This window comes from Choloepus didactylus, chromosome 15, assembly GCF_015220235.1.
Source record: "Choloepus didactylus isolate mChoDid1 chromosome 15, mChoDid1.pri, whole genome shotgun sequence".
Taxonomy (NCBI): Eukaryota; Metazoa; Chordata; class Mammalia; order Pilosa; family Megalonychidae; genus Choloepus; species Choloepus didactylus.
The window spans coordinates 50,832,222-50,856,119 of NC_051321.1; the positions used below are offsets into that span (position 1 = coordinate 50,832,222).

The following is a 23,898-nucleotide window of genomic DNA, read 5'->3' on the forward strand; positions in this document are numbered from 1 at the left end:
GTTTCCTTTTTTTGGCTTTGTTTCTTTTCTGGAGTAATGAAAATGTTCTAAAAATTGAAAAAAAATTGATTGTGGAGATGGATGCACAGCTGTATGATGGTACCATGGGCAAGTGATTGTACATTTTGGATCTTTGGATAATTATATGGTATGTGAACAATCTCAATAAAATTAAATAAAAAAATACCATGAAATATTCCTTTATGCCCACCAGGTTGACTAAAATTAATTAGTGAAAATATTGAGTTTTTTCCAGGAGGTCGAGTAATGGAAATCTGTTACACTGCTGGTGGAAGCAACTTTACCTAATCACTTTGGAAATTTTTGGACAATATATGCTACTCCAAACATTTATACTTCCTATGACTCACCATTTCCTCTTAAATTCTGCTGTACATATTTAACAGAAATATGCACATATGTGCACCGAAATGTCATATATATGAATTCTTTAGCCCCAATTGTAAACAACTCTAATGTCCATAAATAATAGAGTGGAAAAAGAAATTGAGGATATTCATACAGTGGAATACCATAGAATAATGAGAATAAACAAACTACGGTGACAATAATCATGTGGATGAAACTCAAGCATATTGATGAGAAACATAAGCCTCACAAGAAAGAATCATGCTGTATGATTCCATTTATAATATTTTTCAAAACTAGCAAAATTAATAATGATGTTAGACGTCAACAGGCCCTTGGAGGGGAATTTAGTGATTCGGAGAGGTGGACTTCTGAAGAATAACAATTCCATTATTAACCGGGCTTCTGGTGACACTTAGTTGTTTACTTTACAAATTTCACTGAGGTAAAACTTATGATCTGTGTTTTTTTTTTTTTTTTGGTGATAATTTTGTTTCAATAAAATGCATTTTAATGATATTTTATCCTTTAAATATAAATACTGTAGAAACTCAATGAATTCCTCTTATTTATATGTAGTTTTTAATCCTCTGAGACTGAAACCTCTCATAATTGACAGTCCTAATTTTATGTGCAATTTCATCAATAACCCCTAAATCTCTAAAACCTCAATCTCTATAATTAGGAATAGAGCCTATGTACAGGATAGTTGAACTAGGACTTTGGATGGTTGAACAAACATGATGGGTGGCAGAAGTAGGTTCAAGTAGTCACATAATCATTATGGGAAATAGCATTTTCAATAACTTAAAGAAAGAGGGTTTATAAATATAATCTGTATATATTGTCTATTTATCCCAAATTATCTACTCGCTTTTCAGTATCTCATACATAAAAACATGCCTGATAACCAAAATATAATCAACAGTCAAAATCATTATTTGGTCTCTTTTAAAAAATGCATGTCTTGAAACTCCTTAAAATCTGCTCTTCTCATCTTTCCCAGAATGATGTTCTAACCTCTACTGCTCAGTGTCGTCCCATGTTTAATACACTAAATCTGTCACAGGATTGGAACATCTTCCTCCTGCCTCTTCCTAGCACCTTGGACAACCTTTCTTTTAGAGGTATTTTCCACTACCTCATTAAGCTGTTCAGTAGCAACAGGATAGTCAGAGGTTCTGGTAGGTCAGTGCCAGCATACTATCCTGCCTTGCTTCCGGGGAGAGAAACATGCACAGTTCTCTGTGAAGTGTGGTTCTTCCCATACTCTTGCTGCTTTTCCTACAAGGAAATCTTCTGAAGAATTTCAATGAATAAAAAATAGCCATAATGTGACCCAGTTATGACAGGCACATGCAGGTAGACCAACGTCATATTTAGCAGCAAGCAAGAGGTGCACTGTTGACTTTGAATACAAGCAATGAGAAGGAAAAATGGTAGAAGGGCAAGCCACTTCACAAATCAGAATATTGTGTTAAATGTATATATTTGATGATTGGGTAATACTGCTGGCACAAATGTCCCTGGATTGGTGGGTAACAATCATATCCTGACATTTCTACCTATCATATATTTTTTGGAGTCCCATATGGTATCTCTACATGAAAACAAACACTTTGAAAGAAAATAAAATGCCAAAAATAAATAACTTTTAATATCTAAAATAGTTTTAAATACATGTTCCAAACTGATGCCTTCTGATAGAGTTTAATGATTAAGGAGAAACCATCTAGAGTCCAGAAAAAAAGGATATTTTTATTTAATAAGAATACCTAAAATAATATCACTTCAACTGGGAAAGAATGCATACGAAAGGATAATGTTACCAATTTTTGGAAACTTTCCCAAGAAAAGTCTAAACTAAGGGATGAGTTAAAAAATAATTGATGAGATTTTATTTTCTTAAATACTTAATCAAGGATTCAAATGTTTTGTTTTGTCTCCCCCCCCCAAAAAAAAGGAGAATATCTGAGCAGTCAAGGACGTTAAGTAAGCTGAAATACAATTAATCACTATATTTGGCTTATAGTTTATATAAATTTGGTTTATAGTTTATAGTATGGTAATGATTTGGTTTATAATATGGTAATGATTTAGTGACAGAAACACTATCAAGGATAGTAAGTACTATAAGTTCTACCAGTAGACATTATCAAATGAGAGTATATTCTTTAGTGGACCAAGATTACAAACCAGTTTATATTAGAGTAATACACAATTATTTTTCAATTCCCAATATCATTTTTTAAAATTTACTGTGTACTAGCCAGCCTTCTTTTATTAATTAGTCTGTAAAGAAAACCTATCCACCGAAAAGTTACATTCTGTATAAATTATCAGTACTAGTGAGGCTACAGGCACCTACCATATTTAATTAACAATTTTGTTATTTTTATCTCTCATATATTGTGCAGTATGAATCCATACTTCAGATGCCAGTTTCTCTTCAGTGAACAAATAAAGTTGAGTATCTTATTCTGCAGAGGTATGGACTCAGCCTCCAAGATTCCAACTCACCACATCCATATACTGCTGTGTGGCACTCTTGAACGTACTTGGTTTAACTGCAAAAGGGCCACACAATATTCTGGTACTTTGATCATACTTCTACTCCATGATTCTTCAAAGATTACTCACAGTGGCTCAATTTTCATTTAGTCAAGGGGTTGCAAATTCTTGAATTCAAATTTATAGATACTGGCCTAATTTAAAATGATTAGACACTATATCTCTATATAATCCACTCACTTGCAGGTTCTTTTCAATTATACTGTCTGGTCTGAATATCAGATGCTATAATAATAATCTTTTCAAATTGGAATCCATTCACCCTTCAATTAGGATTCACCATTTAATCTCTTCCTCAGATAAAATTATTTCATCAATCTTTTCTTTTAAGTCAATTCTGCCTTAAAAATATGCTTTGGAAATAGTGATAGATCTGAAAGCCCAAGGGGTCTCTACAAATGAAAAGAGGAGATGAATTTATAAACAGGCAGTAATCAGTTGAACATCAGTGAGAACTTCAGAATGTCTCACATTGATAAAACTACATTATCTCTGAAACTATGATTATTTATTGAAAGCTTACTATAGGCCAAGTTATTGTTTCTAAGATCATTATGTTGGTTTTATATTAACTCCTAAATATAACAATCAATTTATTCAAGCAGTTTTCAAAATCAAGTATCAATTTGAAGTTTATACTAGAACTTTCTAGAGTTGATGGAAAATAGTATATTTCTGAATTCACATTCTGTGGAGGTCATCTTGCAAAAATTTATTGAAGTTGAAGAGAAAAAAAAGGTATTACATTCATTCTTCATGTTTCCTTTACCATATAGTTTTTGCACATAACTATTTAAAATCTTTACTCCATTCTTTATCATGAAAAGTAGAAGATTCATAATGAAGATAACTTCTTCTGAAGAAAATATTCAGGGCAAATGCATGTAGATAAGTATCTTGAATGTAATAGAAAGGAGTAATGATTATTAGAGTGATACGTAGCTCTACTCATCTTTACTAAAAACTGAAGAGAAATTAGGCTTAAATTGAGGATGGATAGGTAGGTAGGTAGGTAGATAGGTAGGTAGATAGATAGATAGACCTAATAAAGAGCTTATTAAAGTTGAACGTTCTTCAATGGTTGACTACTTGAATGTTTTAAAACAGATGAAAGATCGATTATCACTTATATTCTTAAAGTAGAAAATATTTTAATATGAACTTCTTTCCCTTCCCTTAATCGCATTCTCTCTTTTGCTCCCTTACTGTCTTCTGCTTCCTAGAGAGAGTATTCTGTGTCTCCTGAAAGAGGAAGCAGAGCTCATTAAGAGGAACTAGAGCTTAATCTAATTCCTGTCTTCACATGCTTTTATGTGCTGTGGATTAAGTAAATACTATTGCTGTCTATTCAATGAAATTATGTGTGGAAATGACTAAGAAGATCCAGTGATTTTTATTCCTTGAATAATTGATGATACTCAGCAAGTTCTAATCTGTTAGGCAAGGTTTCTAAAGATTTATTTATTTAATTTACATACAACAATCACCTAATTGAATATAGAAAACACAAAATTCGTGAAAAAATATACATAACTATGTATGGAAACTTACTGGTATGCTTCATCATGGATATCATCTGTGCTCTAATATCTACCAGAATGATTCTGATAAGAACAGATATTCAGAGGAACAGATATTCAGCAGCATAGAGAGGAGTGGAAGCTAAGTAGTTCCCCTGGAACTACTGAAAAAAAAACAGAAACAACTAGTAAATAATCCGGAACAACTGCAGGGGGACAAACGTGACCGTCCACTCATTATACACCAACCTGAATTGGGAGAAATGCCTGAGAGCACAGCATAAAATCTGTAAAGTAAAAACTGCGGCTCCAAATCAAGAGACCCCTCCCCCACAGCCCGAGCTACAAAGCCTTGTGGTGCCAGAGAGAAGCTTTCTCCCAGCAAGCGAATATAGCTCAGCTGAGCTCCAACTGAGGTTTTAATTAGCGAGTGTGATCTGCTCACTACAGTACGAATCCCCAACAAGCAGACAGAGGCTTTGGGTGACAACTGACCTTGGAGAGCCAGAGGGTCGCATCGGACTAGCTCTGTTCCTTTTTCAACTCAGTGGAGAAAGCCTCAGCCATTTTCAGTTCCTAGTTCTGTGACCCAGACAAGGGTATAGCGCAGGCAGAGAGAGACCACTGAAATGCTAATGACCTCCCCCTAGGGCATTTATCTTCTCTAAGAGGAAAGGGGTGGGGCCCAGCTCTACTACCTGCCTTTCTTTCAGAACTTACACCAGTCAGGAATTATAGGCTAACAGGCGCCACCTGCTGGGCAGAAAAGCACAGTGACCGGAGGCATCAGAGGGTGTACCAATTTTCTAAGACACACCCTCAGGGAAACTGGATACTGAATATTTCTTCCTTCTGGTCTGGGGAGGCCTGATTGGGGTAACCAAGGAAACCATGCCTAGACAACAGAAAACTACAACCTACACCAAGAAAAATGAGGATACGGCCCAGTCAGGGGAACAAACTTGCACTTCAACTGTGATGCAGGAATTGAAACAACTAATAATAACTGAATTCAAAAAGTTTAGGGAAGATATGGCAAAAGAGATGAACCATATAATGAAAACACAGGACGTACATAAGGTAGAAATTGAAAGTTCAAAAAACCAACTGGCAGAATTTACAGAAATGAAAGGCACAACACAAGAGATGAAAGACACACTGGAAATATACAATAGCAGATCTCAAGAGGCAGAAGAAAACACTCAGGAACTGGACAACAAGGCACCTGAAAGCCTACATACAAAAGAACAGATAGAGAAAAGAATGGAAAGTTACAAGCATTATCTCCAGGAACTGAAAGACAAAATGAAAAGCAAGAATTTACATGTCATTGGTGTCCCAGAAGGAGAAGAGGAGGGAAAACGGGCATAAGCAATAATGGAGGAAATAATCAATGAAAATTTCCTATCTCTTATGAAAAACATAGAATTATACATCCAAGAAGCGCAGCGTACCCCAAACAGAACAGATCTGAATAGGCCTACGCCAAGACACTTAATAATCAGATTATCAAACATCAAAGATAAAAAGAGAATCCTGAAAGCAGCAAGAGAGAAATGATCTATCACATACAAAGGAAGCTTGATAAGACTATGTGTGGATTTCTCAATAGAAACCATGGAGGCAAGAAGGAAGTGGGGTGATATATTTAAGATACTGAAAGAGAAAAACCACCAACCAAGAATCCTATATCTGGCAAAACTATCCTTCAGATATGAGGGAAAGCTTAAAATATTCTCTGACAAACAGATAATAACCGAGTTTGTGAACAAGAAACCTGCACTACAGGAAGCACTAAAGGAAGCACTGCAGACAGAAAGGAAAAGAGAGGAGTGAGAGGTTTGGAAAACAATTTTGGGAGATATTCACACAGCAATGTAAGTACACTGAACAAAGATGACTGTGAATATGGTTGAAAGAGGAAGGCTGGGATCATGTGGGACATCAGAACAAAAGATGAACGATAAAGACTGTGACTGTGTAACTCAGGGAAACCTAGGGTGCTCAACGGTTGTAATAAAAGGTAAAAATATGTTTTTACATGAGGTAGAACAAATGAATGTCAACATTGCAAGGTGTTAAAAATAGGGTGGGATTGGGGTGAAAATACAATCAATGCAAACTAGAGGCTAGAATTAACAGAAACACTGTATTATGCATCCTTTAATGTAACAAAAGCAATATACCAAAGCTAAATGCAAAAGCGGGGAGGGGGATAGGGAAAGGGTGTGGAACTCCAGGTGTTGGTGATGTCTGACTCTTTATTCTACTTTAGGTTAATGCTGTCTTTCCTTTTGTCACCTTCTAGCTATCAAGTTCTTTTGTTTGTTTGTTTGTTTTTCTCTCTTTCTCTTGCCTTTTTCTTTTGCCTCTCTGCCTTCTTTGACTCCTTTTCTGTCTTTGTGGAAGAAATGTCCTTATATAAAGAGTGGTGATGGTGCTCAATACATAAATACGTGACTATATGGGGAACCAACGATTGTTTACTTAGGACGGAAAGTATAGCGTTTGAACAAAACTATCTTAAAAGAAATGGTTTGATGAAGAAACCTTGAGGGCACTATATTGAGTGAAATAAAACAGACACATAAAGGTAAATATTGCAGGGTCTCAATGATATGAACTAATTATAATACGTAAACTCATAGACATGAAATATAGGTTACCAGGATACAGAATGAGGCTAAAGAATGGGGAGCGGTTGCTTATTATGAGCAGAATGTTCAATTAGGGTGAGCTTAAATATTTGGAAATGGACAGGGGTAATGGTAGCATGAAATGAGAATAACTAACAGTGCTAAAAGGTGTGTGAAGGTGGTGGAAAGGGTAAGCTCAGAGTCATGCATGTCACCAGAAGGAAAGTTGGAGGTTAAAAGATGGGAATGTATAAAACAGTGAATCTTACGGTGGACAATGTCCGTGATTAACTACACAAATATTAGAAATCTCTCTCATGAACTAGAACAAATGTATGTCACTAAAACTAGAGGTTAATGATAGAGAGGCATATAGGGAAAAAATATATACGTATTGCAAACTATATATTATAGTTAGTAGCATTTTAACATTCTTTAATCAACAGTAACAAAGGTACTATACCAAAACTATGAATCAATAATGGGGGTGCGTGGTTACGGGTATGGGAGAATGTAAGTTTCCCTTTTTTTTTTTTTTTTTTGTCTTCATTTCTTTTCCGGAGTAGTGAAAATGTTCTAAAAATTGAAGAAAAAAATAATTGTGTTGATGGATGCTCAGCTGTATGGTGGTGCCGTGGGCAACTGATTGTACACTTTGGATCTTCGGATAGTTGTATGGTATGTGAACAATCTCAATAAAAATAAATAAATTAAAAAAGAACAGATATTCAAAAAGACATATTAAGTGGACACAGATGAACAACCAAGAAAAAATGCAAAAGCATGGAACAAAATTAAAAGAATTGCATTAAGAAAGTGAAAGCTAAAATCAGATGGATTCAGAGATGTAATTTCACTACATTGTGAGAAAAAGCTTAAGATTTCAATAATGTTCCAATAATTCCTGCTTGTTTACAAAATCATCTCTGTTAACTTAATGTCTGGATATCTTCCTGGTTTTCAGATATATCCCTATTCCAAATCACATTTCCAAGGCAGGGATGAATTGCAAGAAAAGATGGCCAAAATCCTATACTAAGTATTTTCAAACATCTCTTTTAATCCTCAAGGAATGTTTATAGCATTTATTTTTGCTGTTATATTTATTTTATAGTTAAGACATGTTAGGCAAAGAGAACTACCCACCTTGTGTTAAATTTCTATTAAATGATAAACACTAAAACACAAATTATCAGGCCTTAAAGTGTTAATTCTTAAGTACTGTGCAATGTATTATTAGAGAAATTTCACAATTCCCTAATAATAAACTTTTGGGGACAAAACAAAAAAAAAAGTGCAAATAAATACAATTTGGCATATTGACCCTCATAATATAATCCCCAAAATACAGATAATCTGAATGGATGCTATTTGGATCATGTGTTTCAGGACCAATAAATTACATTTGTTCCCAAGGAAAAATATTTTGAGTTATTTCATAGAAAGAGAAAGAAATTCAACTTAGTGATAATGAACAGTGTCAGTGCCTGCATTTTAGAAAATTCATATTAAATAATCACTGCTACTGAAAACAGGTTTGTTCTCAGCAAGAAAATTATTTCATAAATTCCAAAATTCATCGAGATTTCAGAATGCTAACCTGTAATCAGATCTTGATTGCTAGTTCATTCATGAGGCCTAAAAATGTACTCAAATGCTAAAAGGACAAAGAGAAAGGAAGAAAATATACTATCCATGACTTAATATTTCCATCAATGTATTTTTAACAAATCACTGTTTTATAAATCACAAATAAAAATAATGGGTGAAAGATTGATATTTTAAAAAGAGTCTTAAAGTAGTTCCTCACGAAATAGTTTTAATTAGTTATTATTTAATATGAAATAATTATTTGATACTTTACAGTGAAGAAAACTGGAGACACAATGCTACTAAAATTATAAAAGGCTATCATCACCAGTATTATTAGAATAAATTGACATTGTGTTCCTCCTGAGTGAAGTACTATGAAGAACATGGTATTTTTTGTGATATTTCTGTGCAAATAAATTCATAACTTATGAGGAAATGTCATACACTGAAAATGAGAAACAATCTTTGTACAAGGACAATAGGTAAAAATTATGAAAATATGAATAATGTATGGACGTTAATTAATAATAACACATCAATGTTGGTTAATGAGTTGCTACAAATGTTCCATACTAAGGTAAGATGTTAGAAATAGGGAAACTGGATGAGTGGGTCTATGGAAACTGTCTGTATTATCGGCTCATTTTTCTATAAATATAAAGTGATTGTAAATTAAGTTTTTTTAAAAAAAACACCATGAGGACTAAACAAAAAATTATGGTATAAAGAAGATATTTTTATTAAAATATTATTTTTGTCTAAATATTTCTGATCTTGTGGAAATAATTGAAAATTTGATTATAAACAGTTTCTATCCCTGATCATTTTCACTATTAAAGTGTCTGAGAATTGAACATATTTATTACAAACAAAATGATATTTTAAAGATAACTGAGTTTCATTCATTCACATTTCATTTAATTTTTTATAAATATAGCATGCATGTAAACCAATTCTTAATCAAGTAATTAAACAAGGGAGACAGAATGAGTGGATGAGAGCAAAAACTGTGAGAGAGCAAGAGATTCTCAGGCTCTTTCATGGTTTATCTTGGCTAAAGAACAGCTTTTGCTTGCTGCTAATTGATATCATCATTAAAATCATTTTAATCATTCTCTTAAACCTTCAAAAAATCTAAAATATTTAGAACCCAATTATTTTTTTAATTAATGAGGATATTAACTAACAGGTATTATTGAAGGACACAATCAGGGGACATAAACAACAGCATTTAAAGTACAATACCTAATTAACCCAGCATAATGATACCAGCTTATATGAAATATCTTCTTTTATTCCAACTGCTATATGTAGTTAGGCAAGATGTGCTTCATCACTTTTTAGAATTTTTCACGAGCTTATGAAGAACAAGTGTGGGAATTCTATAGAAAGAGTATTATGGCTATGTATGTATAATCACCATTTGCTTTTTTTACCATCCAAATCTGGTGCTACATCTTTCTTCTATAATCCACTTTACATTCTATATTTATTATGTCATAAAAAGGCATTTTAAAGAGTCCCTTCATGATACATTAAAAGAGTTTTTCAAGATTATTAACCTCACGAGGTTTGAAGAGTAGCAAATGAATTTTTGATGCTTGGAATTTTAAAATATGACTTAATGAAGTTATATACTGAAATAGAATAGAGCTTTAAACTATATTTATTAGCCACAATGTTACATGAGATTTAGTCTTTTCCATATTTGACTAACCATTTTTTCTTAGTTTAAAAATTATGAGTACTAGCAATATAATTAGAATGGACATGTGGCATACAATTATTCTAAATAAGATGATATAGCAATAAACATAATTTAATAAAACATTTCAGCAAAAAGAAAGGTTCATTGTAAAAACATTTAGGTGCATTTTAATTGAGAGTTAATAATTTGGAAAGCATGATTTAAGGAAGTAGAGATTGCTGATTATAATTAGGAAGTTCCTTGTCATCACCATTCCGTTTACTCAGTGCCTAGAATGTGTCCAGTAACATAGGATGCATTTCACATTCTTCTTAGCCTTTAATCTTCAAAAACAACCTTGAAGTTGGTATTATTGTTTCTTTTTTATTTTCATTGAGGAAACTAAGGGCAATAGAGATTAATCAATTTATATGTGATTACACACAGAGGACGTGATCCTCCTGAAATCGGAACAGAGGTCATTGTGATTCCATCGTGATTCTTTTCTCATAATGCTCTTTCTAACAAACCATTATTTTACTAAACTGTGAATCAAGAAGGTAATTTAAACCAAACAAAAAAGTGTCATTTTTTTGAAATTATCATTAATACTATTTATATTAATGGTCTTACTTATTCACTCTTTACTCTTTTAGAAAGCACAATTTTAAAACATGGGAAAGCAACATGGATTTTCAAAATCACGTAAACTTTTCTTTATATATATATATATCCTTTCACTCACTTGCCTGAAGCATTTTGTACAATATGGTGATCAAGTACTCAGTTTTGGAATGAGGCTGACTTGGTTTCTGGCTTACATCTGCCACTAACTAGCAGTGAGATCTTGGGCAAACTAATTAATGTGTCTCTACTCCTATACCTTTTCCTCTGTCAAATAAAAATATAAACACAAAATTTGAAGGTGTGTATAGATATGTATGAGTTTTCAATGAAATATTTCATGGTAAACAGCATTTATTTGGCACACAATGCACTCAATAAATAGAATCATTAGAATTAATTTATCATTATTATTGTAATCCACCCTAATTCCATTCAACATTAAGAAATATGATGTCACTAAGTTGGCAACAGTATCTATTCAGAAATCCTGTTATGAATAATTTTTGGATAAGAACAAATTTAAGATTGGTCTAGTATGGAATTAGTTTTTAATGACGAGGTCTAATAAAAAAAAGAGTAAGAAAATAAAAGAAATATTAAGGTTATAAAATTAAAGTTTACAGACATTTAAGTTGTTAGCTAAAACCTAATTTGTGATATGCTTATACTGTCAACATTTATTAAAAAATTTTATTGTTCTTGAAGTCCAAGTTTATTTCAGCTGATAATCTTTGCATTCCTAAATTACAAACAGCATTTTAAAATTAGATTTATGAAGTATCATTTAAAGTTTCATGTTATTAAGAAGTGAAGGAAACAAAAGTTTATCAAACGAAGATTTGTTAAACTGATCGTTAAGCTCTTGGGATGCTTTGAACTGAGTCTCATAAAGCTGTGTATGTAAGAAAATTTTGTAGAGAGAAAAAGGACACTAGTCAAAGTGAATAGTCTTAATGTTCCTTAATCAATATAACTTTAGCTTTTCCGGGACATGAAAAGTAGGGTAGATTCTCAACTGGTGTAAGAAGTGATTAAGAATAAATAGTTTCCCTGAGAGTTACATATAAAGTACCATCATTTACACAGCTAATGTTTACCATGTTAAAAAAGTTTGTTTCTTTGGGGTCACCATCACTGTTGTTTTAAACTACATAAATTATTAAAATTATCCAAATATATTTTATTTCTCTAACAACTTTACCATGTGTGATCTTTTCAAATCTAGCTCAATACAAACTCTTAATGTATAGCTCACTCTCATCCCTGACAACACCAAACGTGAACAAGTATGCTAAATAGAACTTTCCTGTTTCATGATTGTATTGCTTATAATTCAATGATAAGAATATTTATAGAATTTCTACAATATGCCAGGTGCTGTTCTACTCAGGACACAAAATAAAGTGCCTGCTCTGACAGAGTTTCCAATCTAAGGGAGCAGACAGACAATAAACAAATGAATATGTGTGTATGTATATATATATACACACACATATAAAATATCAGGTGTAGATAAGTGTTACTAAGAAAGTTAGCTTCAGAGTGTCTCTTAAAATAATTACAAAACATGCACATCATGTGTTATACACTGAAAATCTTTTTCTGTTTTTAAAAAGTATTACATCAACACAAAAAACAGCGATAAATTTAGCTAACACCCATTCCCTACTATATGTTCTAAATCTATTCATCTCTAATCTATCTATACACCTAGCTATTTATCATTGCTTTCTCTTTCTTTCTATTTATTTTTGTAACTATTCATTCAGCCCAATGAGGTAGATGTTCTAATATTATCATTCCTATTTTTTAGATGAGGATACTGAAGCACAGAAAAGACTAAAATATTTTGTTTTACTCAAGGTAATTCAACTAACAATTGGTAAATAACTGGCACTACCATTGATGAACATTTGAGTTGCATCAAGTTTGTAAGTATTATGGATAAATCCTCAATGAACTTTCTTGTAAATGTTTTTTCTTTTTTTTTTTTTTAGTGGAATTGCTAAGTCATAGAGCATCTGTCTATTCAGTTTTTATAGACACTACGAAACTACAAACAGGTCTTCAAAGTAATTATGGCAATTTACTCTTCCAACATCTCTGTATGAAAGTTTCAATTACTCCAGATCTTCACGACAACATGGGTATGCTATTCCTTAAAATTTAAAACTTAATATAATATAGTATAGACAAAATTAAAACTCCATTTTTGTAGGTACTCTGATTAGTGGATCACTCTTTCTTTTCTTTTTTTAAATTTAGAACTTGTTTTATTTTATTGAAATGAACTTCCAAAATTTTGTCAAGTTCCAGAATAGTACATTCTGGTTTTATTGCATTAAGCCACTCAATGTTTCCTTATTGGTTATGTCCTCTTTTTATAATAGGTGATCCTTTCAGGATCTCGTCCTTACCTTGATCTCCAGTTTCATCACCTTCCCTTCTGTCCTTTCTTCTTGTAAGCTTGTTATACAGAACTCCTAAATATTAAGTTAGTGGCAATTCAGGATAATAAGTTCTACTAAGTTAAATATTGTTATATTGAAAACTTTTTACCAAATTAAGGCAAAACACCATCAAGAAATAACTGTGTTGATAATAGATACTGTTCCGGCTTGCTTAATGCTGCCATTATGCAAAATTCCAGAAATGGATTGGCTTTTATAAAGGGGATTTACTTGGTTACAAATTTAAAGTTCTAAGGCCATAAAAATGTCCAAATTAAGGCATCAGCAAGATACCTTCACTGAAGAACAGCTGATAGTGTCTGGGACACCTCTGTCAGCTGAGAAGGTATGTGGCTGGTGTCTGCTGGTCCTTTGCTCCCATGTTGTATTTCAAAATGGCTTTCCCCAAAATGTCTCTGGGCTTCTGTCTTTGCTCCTCTGTCTCTCAGCTCCTGTGTGTTGTTGCTTCCTTCTCCCAGGGCATTTCTCTCTAAGCATCTGGGGGTCCTCTCTTAGCTTCTCTGGGGCAAACTCTGGGCTTCATCTCTTAGCGTAGCACCTCCAAACATCCTTCTGTCTGCATCTCCAAGCATCTCCAAGCATCAGCATCTATGTTGGCTCTTGAGCTCTCTTAAGCAGTCCAGTGAACTAATCAAGACCCAGTCTGAATGGGTGGGGTCCACATCTCCATGGAAATAATTCAATCAGAGTTTTCACCCACAGTTGAGCAGGTCACATCTCCATGGGAACATTCAATCAAATGTTTCCACCCAACAAGATTGGTTTAAAAGATCATGGCTCTTCTGGCATCCATAACAGTTTCAAACTGGCATAGACACAAAGCACATACTTCTGACTAGACTAAGGTCCCAGTATAAATACCGTTGTAACACAGTGGCATAAAATTTTATTAGCATACTTTCATTATGCTGAACCTTAATAAATTCTCATTTTATAGGTCAAAAATAGTTGAAGAAAGGCAATTTCCTTGGGTTCAACCTATTAATTATTTCTAAACTATATTTCTCCAAGTTTCTAATTCATATGTATACCTATATATAATATTCTGTTTCTAAAGTAAAAACAGTATCATATATATATATATTCTCTATAACTAATTGATATCTTCCTAATATATCTCAACTATATTGATACCAGTGGTCAGCAAAATTTTTTCTGTAAAGGAGCAGATAATAAATATATTCAGCTTTGTGGGCCATATATTTCTTTGTTGCAACTAACTACTCAGGTCTGCCATTGTAGCATGAATTCAGCCACAGACAATATGTAAAAGCAAGGGCTTGACTGGGTTGTAATAAAATTTTATTTAAGGATACTAAAATTTTAATATTATATAATTTTACATGGCATCTGGAACACCTCCGTTGTATGGGACAGCATGTGGCTGGTGTCTTCTTCCTTTGCTCCCAGGTTGTGTTTCAAAATGGCTTTCTCCCAGGACATTTCTCTCTAGGCATCAGGGGTATTCTCTTGGTTTCTCCCAGGCAAACTCTGGAGTAGCAAACGTCTACTTGCAATGGCCATCTTCAAAATGTCTCTCTTGGCTGCAGCACCAAGCTCCTTCTGTCTGAGCCCTTACAGGGCTCCAGTGATTTAATCAAGACCCATGCTGAATGGGTGGGGCCACATTTCCATGGAAATAATCTAATCAAAGGTATTACCCACAGTTGGGTAGGTTAGAACTCCATGGAAACATCCAATCAAGAAGTCACAGCCTAATCAAAAAGATTAATCAATCTGCCCCCACAAGATTACATTAAAGAACATGGCATTTTGGGGGACATAATATATCCAAACCAGCACACCATATGAGGATTAATAATCAAAAAAAATATGTTAATGAAAGAATATAGCAATTAAATCATTTAAATATGGATTACTCTCATTCTATTTGTGTTAAATATTATTTAAAAAAACACTAAAGTGTGGAAATACACTTTATTTTAATATATTCTTAAAGTGGATGTTTTTTTCTTTGATATTATTATTTGAGCTGAAGTAAATAATTTCTTTAAGTAAAATAAATAGACCTATAGAATAATAAAACATAATTAATCTAAGCAACATACAGAACTTCTTTATTTATTTTTAGTAGTAAAAGATGAGGGATGGCAAACCTTCTAGGAAACACAGTCTACCTCTGAACTGAGTTCTTTCCCCTTTGAAGCAGGAAGAAAGAAAGAATTAAATAGATTCCAATTAACCTCAATTTGATGACCTCTGAATTAACCTGAGATAAATTCTTCACAGGCCCTGGAAAATATTATATCTCTCTTGACTTGCCCTTGTTTACTTTTTCTTACGTTGAAAGGAAATTTGGGGGCAGAATGCATGAGTTATTAAAGATATCACTGTCAGAGAAGATTTATCTTCTGAAAATTGCTTTAGAGTGATCAGCAACAACTGCATTGTACAATTTAGTCTTCAAATCAGCCAGATGAATTACTTAATGATACCACTGTCCAAAATTAATTGAAAGCCTCCAATTAATCACAGAGACAAAATACTCACAATGTCTTATGTCTTGCTCATAAACAAGGAAGTTTAATCCTTGTTAGTCATTTAGATACAGGCAATAATGATATATTAGTGAATTCTCAACACATTAATAAAATAGCATGCTCACAAAAAGTGTAAGAGGCTAACATTTAATGCTTTTCTAAAAGTGCTGACTGTGATTATGATATTAAGATACAATAACATAAATAGACACCTGATGTTTATTTTTTAAATCATGTATAAGAAAGTTGTTATAATATAGCACATTAGGTTGTCTATTAGTAAGTAAGAAAAGGATGAATGAAACCAAGGACTTGGGTTTAATTTCCAACTTTGTGGTGAGTTTTCTGTGTATCATAGGCAATTCATGTTGCCATTTCAGGTCTCAGTTAATGTCAATAGTGAAGGAAGAGGGTGACTAATTAGTTAGGACCTTAAGTTGGGAAGCTTTAATAAATCTGTGATAATGACTTTATATCTGTAGTTTGGATTTTAATGGAGTGCAGATGTTTTGTTACTAATAATCTATAATCCTTGAACATATTTTATCTGTTAAGATATTTCCAGTCTAGTCTTAACTGCATATCTTGAACTAATTGGAGAAATAATATGGAATACATCTTGCAAACTTGCACGAGCTAAAATCTATTTCATTTACGATTTTTATATAAGCAGCATTATAGGTGGAGGAGATGGATATTTATACATAAAAGTATTTGCTCAATACATTTGGCAAATATATTGGCATCTCAAAACATCCATCACTCAGGCCAATTAAACTAAGAACTTTTGCTGCTATGGGACAGGTACTCAAGTAAAGGTTGAAAAAAAATAGCTCAATTTCATATTTTCCTTTTGATGCTGGATGCTATCTTGAGTTTTAAATAAAACTTTGATTTTTTAAAAAATAAAACAAATATGGGAGAATTTAAGCAAAATGTTCAAAATTGCTACAAAGGGGGGAATATGACCATGAAGTACACACTTTTTGTATAAACAAACCACAGAAGATATGAACATAATATCAGTAGGAAATGATTGCCTTAGGTGGCCGTAGGAAAATGAATTGAGAGAAAGGTATCAGTTTAACAATATATGGACTGCTTTGTAAAGAAACCTGGTTCTCTAAAATTAGTATTTAAGATTAAATGGTTAACTTTTCTATAAATGCTGTCACTTTCAGTTTTCCAAATGCTGTTGGAGTTCAGTGTTTGGAGAAGTTAAAGATCAATCAATGTGAATGCTCAGAAATGACTTTATAGAAATAGGTTTAAAGGTGAACTTAAAAAGATGAATGGAATTTGGATTCTTGCAAGGTAGAGGGGGTCTCATTCTAAGAAAGAAGAGCAAAGTCCAAGAAATGGAAAAATTTGTGAGATGTGATGAAACTAATCTGAACAAAGTGAGGCATTATCAGAGAAAATTTGAAGTTAAGAGTACATTGACAAATGATCAGATTATGGAAGGCTTTAAAAGTCAGGCAAAGAAGCTGACCTTTTGTTCCTGACAATAATGATAAATTACACAATTCTGAGCAGGAGAGTGACACAATTAAAATGATATTTGAGAAATGTTAATTTTCTAACCCTTGCTGAAAACATTGGAAGGGGGAGTGGGAATAGTCAAATCATACAAGATGCTTCAAAATCCAATTGAACGCCATACTTTTTTTTTAAAAAAAGAAAAAATAAACTAAAGGCAGGGTTCCAAGAGCAATTAAATATGGTATAAAATAGGATTTTACTGTTAGTTAAATATGGTATAAGACAGAATTTTACCATTAGATCTGTTGTTTAAGATGACTCATCTGACTCTCACTTTATACCTAAATGAAGTTAGCACTCAAGCAAAGAAACAAAGTAAAAACTAATTCAAAGGATACAATTCAGATATTGAAGAAAAACTGTCTTTATATATTTAAAATTAATTATATGGCGATTAATTAGGATTTCTCTGTTACAACAGAAACTTGTTACAAAATTAGCTCAGAGTTCACTTACTGTCCAGTTACTTGTATTGTTAAACTTAAATGAAAAAAAAAATTGTTTTCTTAGTGATACATATTTAACATATGATAATATTTAACATAATTTCTGCCACTTTTTACTAATAGATGAATGGTGAGGCAAATGAAATACATTTTAAATGATCCGAGAGAAAAACTGTAGACATTAAATTTCCAGTGCTGTTTTACTCAAAATATGCTGATTTTCCATATAAAGTAAGGGACGATTTTTAAAGGTAAATAAAACCATCTTGGAGGTAAAGATTATCTCTTAAAAATATAGACAATCACATTAAAGTGATTCATTTTTACTTTGTCTAAAGTACACATAATAGGTGATATTAGAGTTACTCGAAGTATTTTCTAGTATTATGCACTAATAAAAATTGATAGAGTAATTGTTGTTTAAAGAAATGGTAAAGAGTTCTTGGCTCTTGTATTTTGGCTCAAAGGGAAAACAAAGCAAAGCAAAACACAACAAAAAATGCACTTCCTAGTAAAAGTATTTATATTGTTTTTAAAAATATATTTTCTAATTTGATAAGCATTCTGTAATAAGAGTTGAGTTGTGATTTATACTTAAAATTTTTGACTATACAGACTTGAATTTGATTGAGTCTCAGATACAGATACTCTTCCATCATTTAATTAGTACTGCCACCTCAGAGATTAAAAAAAAAAACATTAATCCAATGTCTTATAATGAGAGTAAGTCAGTCCTGTTGACTCTCAGTAAACATGCATTCATGGATATGAATTCAGGCATAGCTTTCTAAGATGATCGAAAATAATCCTTTTGGACATTATTATAAAAAATGTTTTTTCCTGTAGCAAAGCAAATTCTTGAAATTCCATGAGAAATCCTTCTAGACCTTATTTCTTTAAAAATATTATTCATTAATATTGGTTTTTGTTTTGTTTTCTGATTAGTTAAGCCTATTATTACATAGGAATCATTTCAAAATCAATTAATTATAGAGATCAACAAAAAGGGCATGAAGAGAGAGAGAGAAACTGACCTCATTCACTGTGGCATAGTAGCTCTCATGTTTGAACGTGGGTGAGTTGTCATTCCTGTCCCTAACCACGATCCGCACTTCATGGTAGATAACGGTGCCAACTTTTCTGTTGATGCACTGGACTTGCACCACAATGGAGTGGATGTTCATGGGTGGCTGCAATGTAGAAATTGCATCTTTAAAAAAAAAAAACAATTGAAAGGGAAACTTCTCATCAAATACACATTTGTTTAATAATATTTTCTATACTGACTCATTTTTTAATTATTATAAACTAGAAAATTATATTCCATTTGCACTATGTTAAGGACAAGGGAAGACAACTACAATTATTTTGTTGTTCACTTGGTATCTCAATACACTCACGTATCACGTATCATTAGGCCTTAGGTATCATTAGGTACATGGAGGAAGGGAAATGAATACAACCACAAAACTAGTGCTGAGAATTAATAGGATGAAACAAATTTTGACACTCCTAAGGATAAACAAGTGATGATTAATGACAAAATCTTTGGGAAAGAGAGATTGTATAACTTTTGTTTATATATATTTGTGCTAAACTATTATGTTTGTAAGTTATACAAATTCAAATGTAGATAACCAAAAGAGAAAAAAAATGAAACACAATCTTAGCAAGCAAAATTAATCAACCTGTGCACATTTAAAAAGATATTTTGCTACTTGTCTCCTCTGTTTAAATGTATACCTATTACACACATGGTAAATATCACCCGATATTTGTAAATGTAGATTTACTGTTGCACTTTGGTGTATACTATTCTGCAGCTGTGTTCCATGATTTAACAGTATTTCATAATAAGTATATAACATAATTGATCTAAGAAACAACTTATGAGATATTTCAGGTTGTCATTTTTTTTGTCATTATAAATAAAATCCCAACATCCTATATATCAGCATATGCTCAGTTGCCTGATTATTGTTATGAGAAATTCCTTGAAGTTGAATAGTTTCATTAAAGGGGGCAAATATTTATTCAGGCCCCATGGTTATGAGCTTGCAGAACAGGGATGTATGCCCACCCCTATTTAACTCCAGAGTCAGAGTACTTAACTAAACAAAATAATACTTGGTAATGTTTTAAAATTTTCTTCCAAGCTTATAAAGTTTCCCTGTAAATATGTCACTTTATCAGAATGACCTTTCCTGACCACTCCATCTAAAATACCATGCCTCTAGCTTGCCTCCTTCTTCCAAATTCCTCCCTCAGTGTTTTGTGTAATTGAATTCTCATCCACTACTAAGCATTTTATACATTTTGTATATTTGTTTTACATTGTCTCTCTTTGCTAGACATGGAACTCCATAAAAGCTGTGGTGCTGTCTTGGTCACTACTATATTCCTACACCCAGGAACTGGTACTGTGCCTAAAACAGATAGGTTTATACTACCAGGAGTCAGATTGCTTGGGTTCCAGTCCTGGTTCCACAAACTATTAACTTTATGACTTAAAGACAGTCAAAAATTTTTTCTATGCTTAGTTTCCTCATGTCTAAAAATGGAGATAATAATTATGTCATAGAATTTTTGCAAATATTACATGGGATAATACTGTGCCTGGCACATTTAAAGTACATGCTGTGAATTATTTTTATTCATAAAAGTCCCACTTTTCAAAAAAATGTGCAAAACATGGAACCTATAAAATATGAACTAACTTGGATTATAATGTTATTAAATATTTGATTTAAAACCAGTTAAAAATATAACTTTGACCACTGAGACCCAGACTCATTGAGAATTTCACATTCCACATTTATAAATGAGAAGAAAGCTGTGAACACCATAGTTAACCTGAAGCAAAACTTTGTTAGTCTGAAGATATTTTTATGGCCAATAACAAAAAAGGCAGTCGAATACATTTGAATGCAGCTGAATAACTCTAAGTAGAAAGAAGAAATTGAAGCATCATTTAACCTATGGAGCAAGGTCTCTATGTTGTGATATTCACCCCATTTCCTTATTAACCATTAATATGAATGAAGGAATTACAGTCATGTAGATAAAATCTGTGAATGTCACAAAGATTACAAGGACACATGATACATTTTACAACCAAAATCAAGCTTCAAAAAGGATTTTAATGTCAGAATAATATTACAAATAAAATTATAAATGTTGACAGTAAATTTAAATCCCTCTATTTATATGACAAAAACTCAATCATCCAAATGTAATAAAGGGTAATAAACATTAAGATGAAATTTAATCATGTAATTTTGATCACTAAAAGCTGATTTTGGATTAACACGGCAGAGTGAAAAGTTTCAGAAGCTTTGAACAATCAGTAAGAACTGACTGAAACATCTTTTCTCAAAACTTTGGAAACAATTAAAGGAATGCAGCAACAGGGCAAGTGCTATATCAAGAAAAAAGACTATTTAAAAGAGGTTGAATATCCTGTCCCCTGATTGTCCCTTCCCCACCCCTCACTTCTTGGCTTAAAGCCTCCCTGCACACCCAGTGCAGATCCCAGGTCCTGGTCCCAGAGGGAGCAGAGTAGCCCTCCTGCACATACTCAGAGCATGCATGTCTGGCCCAGTCTGTCTGTTTGGGATCTGAGGGACTCATCATCCTAGAACTTGGCTGCATGTAGAAGTGGAATGCAGAGCTCTCCTACAGGACACTGTAGGAGAACAGTCAAGTGGTTCCCAGGGGCAAGGGATTGCTAGCTCTAGGAGATACAGTGCGGTGCCCAGGATTGTGAAGAAACTGTTACCTTGGGAAGAAGGGACATTTGGAACTGCATAAATGGGGGAATTCCTGGGGCCAAAGGGAAGACAGATTGCATGCACAGAAAGGACCAGGGAAGTTCTGACACTTTGGCCTGGAGCTGTTCTCTAAACACTGTTTATGGATAAGTTCTAAGCTCTGAGAGTCCTTCTCAACTCAATTAGCAAAGACTAGAAAAGTGTTTTTTTTTGTTGTTTTTTTTTTTTTGTTAGATCCTGGCATTCAAGGAAAGCTCTGTCCTAATGCTAACTGGATAGAAGTTTAATGAACAGATGCCTCAGGGCTTGAATTCAAGAGTTAACAACTTAAAATACCAAAATATCCAGTTTTAAATGAAAGATTATAAAACATAAAAAAAGATAGGAAGTGATGACCCAGGGAAGAAGAAGATTAAAACATTGCAAACCGTCAATGGCGGGGATCAGACCTGGGAAATTCCAGACAAAGACTTAAAAAAAAGTCCTTACTATGAACAAATAGCTAAATGAAAACCTGAACAAAGAACAAAAGGAAATCAGGAAAACATTAGATAAACACAAGGAGAATGTCAATAAAGACATAGAAACCATGAAAAGGAACCAAACAGAGGTTCCAAACAGAGGCTGAAGCCCACAGTAAAAGAAATAAAAAATTCCCTAGAGGAGTTTAAGAGCAAATTGGAGCTGACAGAAGAAAGAATCTGTGAACTTGAAGATAAGATAATTGAAAACATGCAGACTGAGGAGCAGAAAGAAGAAAGAATGAAGAAAAGTGAATGGAGTCTGAGGAACCTATGGGAATCTCAGAAGAAAAGAGAAAGGAACAGAGAGAACATTCAAAGAAATAACTGCAGAAAACTCCCCAAATTTAATTGAAAGACATGAATATACACATCTAAGATGCTCAATGAACTCCAAACAGGATAAACCCTAAAAGACCCACAATGTGCCATGTTATAATCAAACTGTTGAATGCCAAAGATAAAGAGAGAATTCTGAAAGCTGCAAGAGAGAAGCAACATGCTATGTAAAAGGAAGCCTCAGTAAGATTAAGTGCCAATTTCTTATTGGAAACCATGGATGCAAGAAAGCACTGGGAAGGTACATTTAAATTGCAGAAAGCAAAAATTGCCAAGAATTCTGTCTGGGAAAACTGTCTTCAAAAATGATGGAAGGATTAAGACATTCCCAGATAAACAAAAGCTTAGAGATTTCATCACCCTAGATTAGCACTACAAGAAATGCTAAAGGGAGTTACAGGTTGCAATTGAGTGAAGCAATGAAGATCTCAGGTAAAGATAATGACATGGGTAAATATAAATACTATTACTATTGTGTTCTTTACTTACAGCTCAATTTTTTTACTTCCTACAGATTAAAAAGGCAAATGTACAAAATGTAATGATAAATCGCTGGCTTTGGACACATATCAACATGCAATTTGTGACAAGAACTACATAAACAAGGAGGGACCCAGAGGTATAGGAACATAGTGTGTGTACACCATTATGGTTAAGTTGGAATCACAGCCAACAAGACTGTAATAGATTTAGGATGTTAAATGTAAACCCCATGTTACCCACAAAGAAAATATCAGAGAATATACAAACACATAGAGACAGAAAATACAGTACAGAGTGCCATGAGTGGGGGGCAAGGACATTGGCCGGTCATACAAATGAACGTAGGGTTTCTGTGTGAGGCAAAGGGAAAGTTCTAGTAACAGATGATGGTGAGAGTACTGCAGCATTGTGAATGTTATTAATTCCATTCAGTGGTATGCTTGGGAGGGATCAAGATAGGAAGGTATGTTGTAAAAATGTATTTACAATACTTGATACCGGATGGGACCAAAGAATGGAGGAGAAAATGTTCAAAAGGACATTACTGAGACATAAGTAAAAATTGTAATATAGAATGTACCTTCATATCAATGTTAAATTTCTTGAACTTGATAACTGCACTTAAGACAATTATGTAAGTGAATATTCTTGTTCCTAGGAAACATACATGGAACTATTAGGTGTTCAAAGAGTATAATGTTTGCAAGTTACTCTCAGATGTTCAGAAAATAGATAGAATGGTATGGCAAAGTGGCAGTGTTAAAATTGGTGGATCTGTTTGTGTGAGGGTATGTTGAAGTTCTCTGTTTTGGGTTTGCATTT

The 23,898-nt window shown here is 33.1% G+C and overlaps 1 protein-coding gene across 7 annotated transcripts in view; it reads right to left on the minus strand.

The window, feature by feature from the left end:
• Positions 1–23,898, minus strand: part of PCDH15 (protocadherin related 15) — a 1,822,477-nt gene that overhangs the window by 570,813 nt on the left and 1,227,766 nt on the right. For 6 of the 7 annotated variants that reach the window (XM_037804906.1, XM_037804907.1, XM_037804908.1 and 3 more), the window contains one exon: positions 18,998–19,153. In XM_037804906.1, the coding sequence (XP_037660834.1) occupies positions 18,998–19,153 (156 nt within the window). Of the gene's footprint in view, positions 1–18,997; positions 19,174–23,898 lie in introns of all 7 variants that reach the window. The other variant, XM_037804909.1, reaches the window with a different exon arrangement.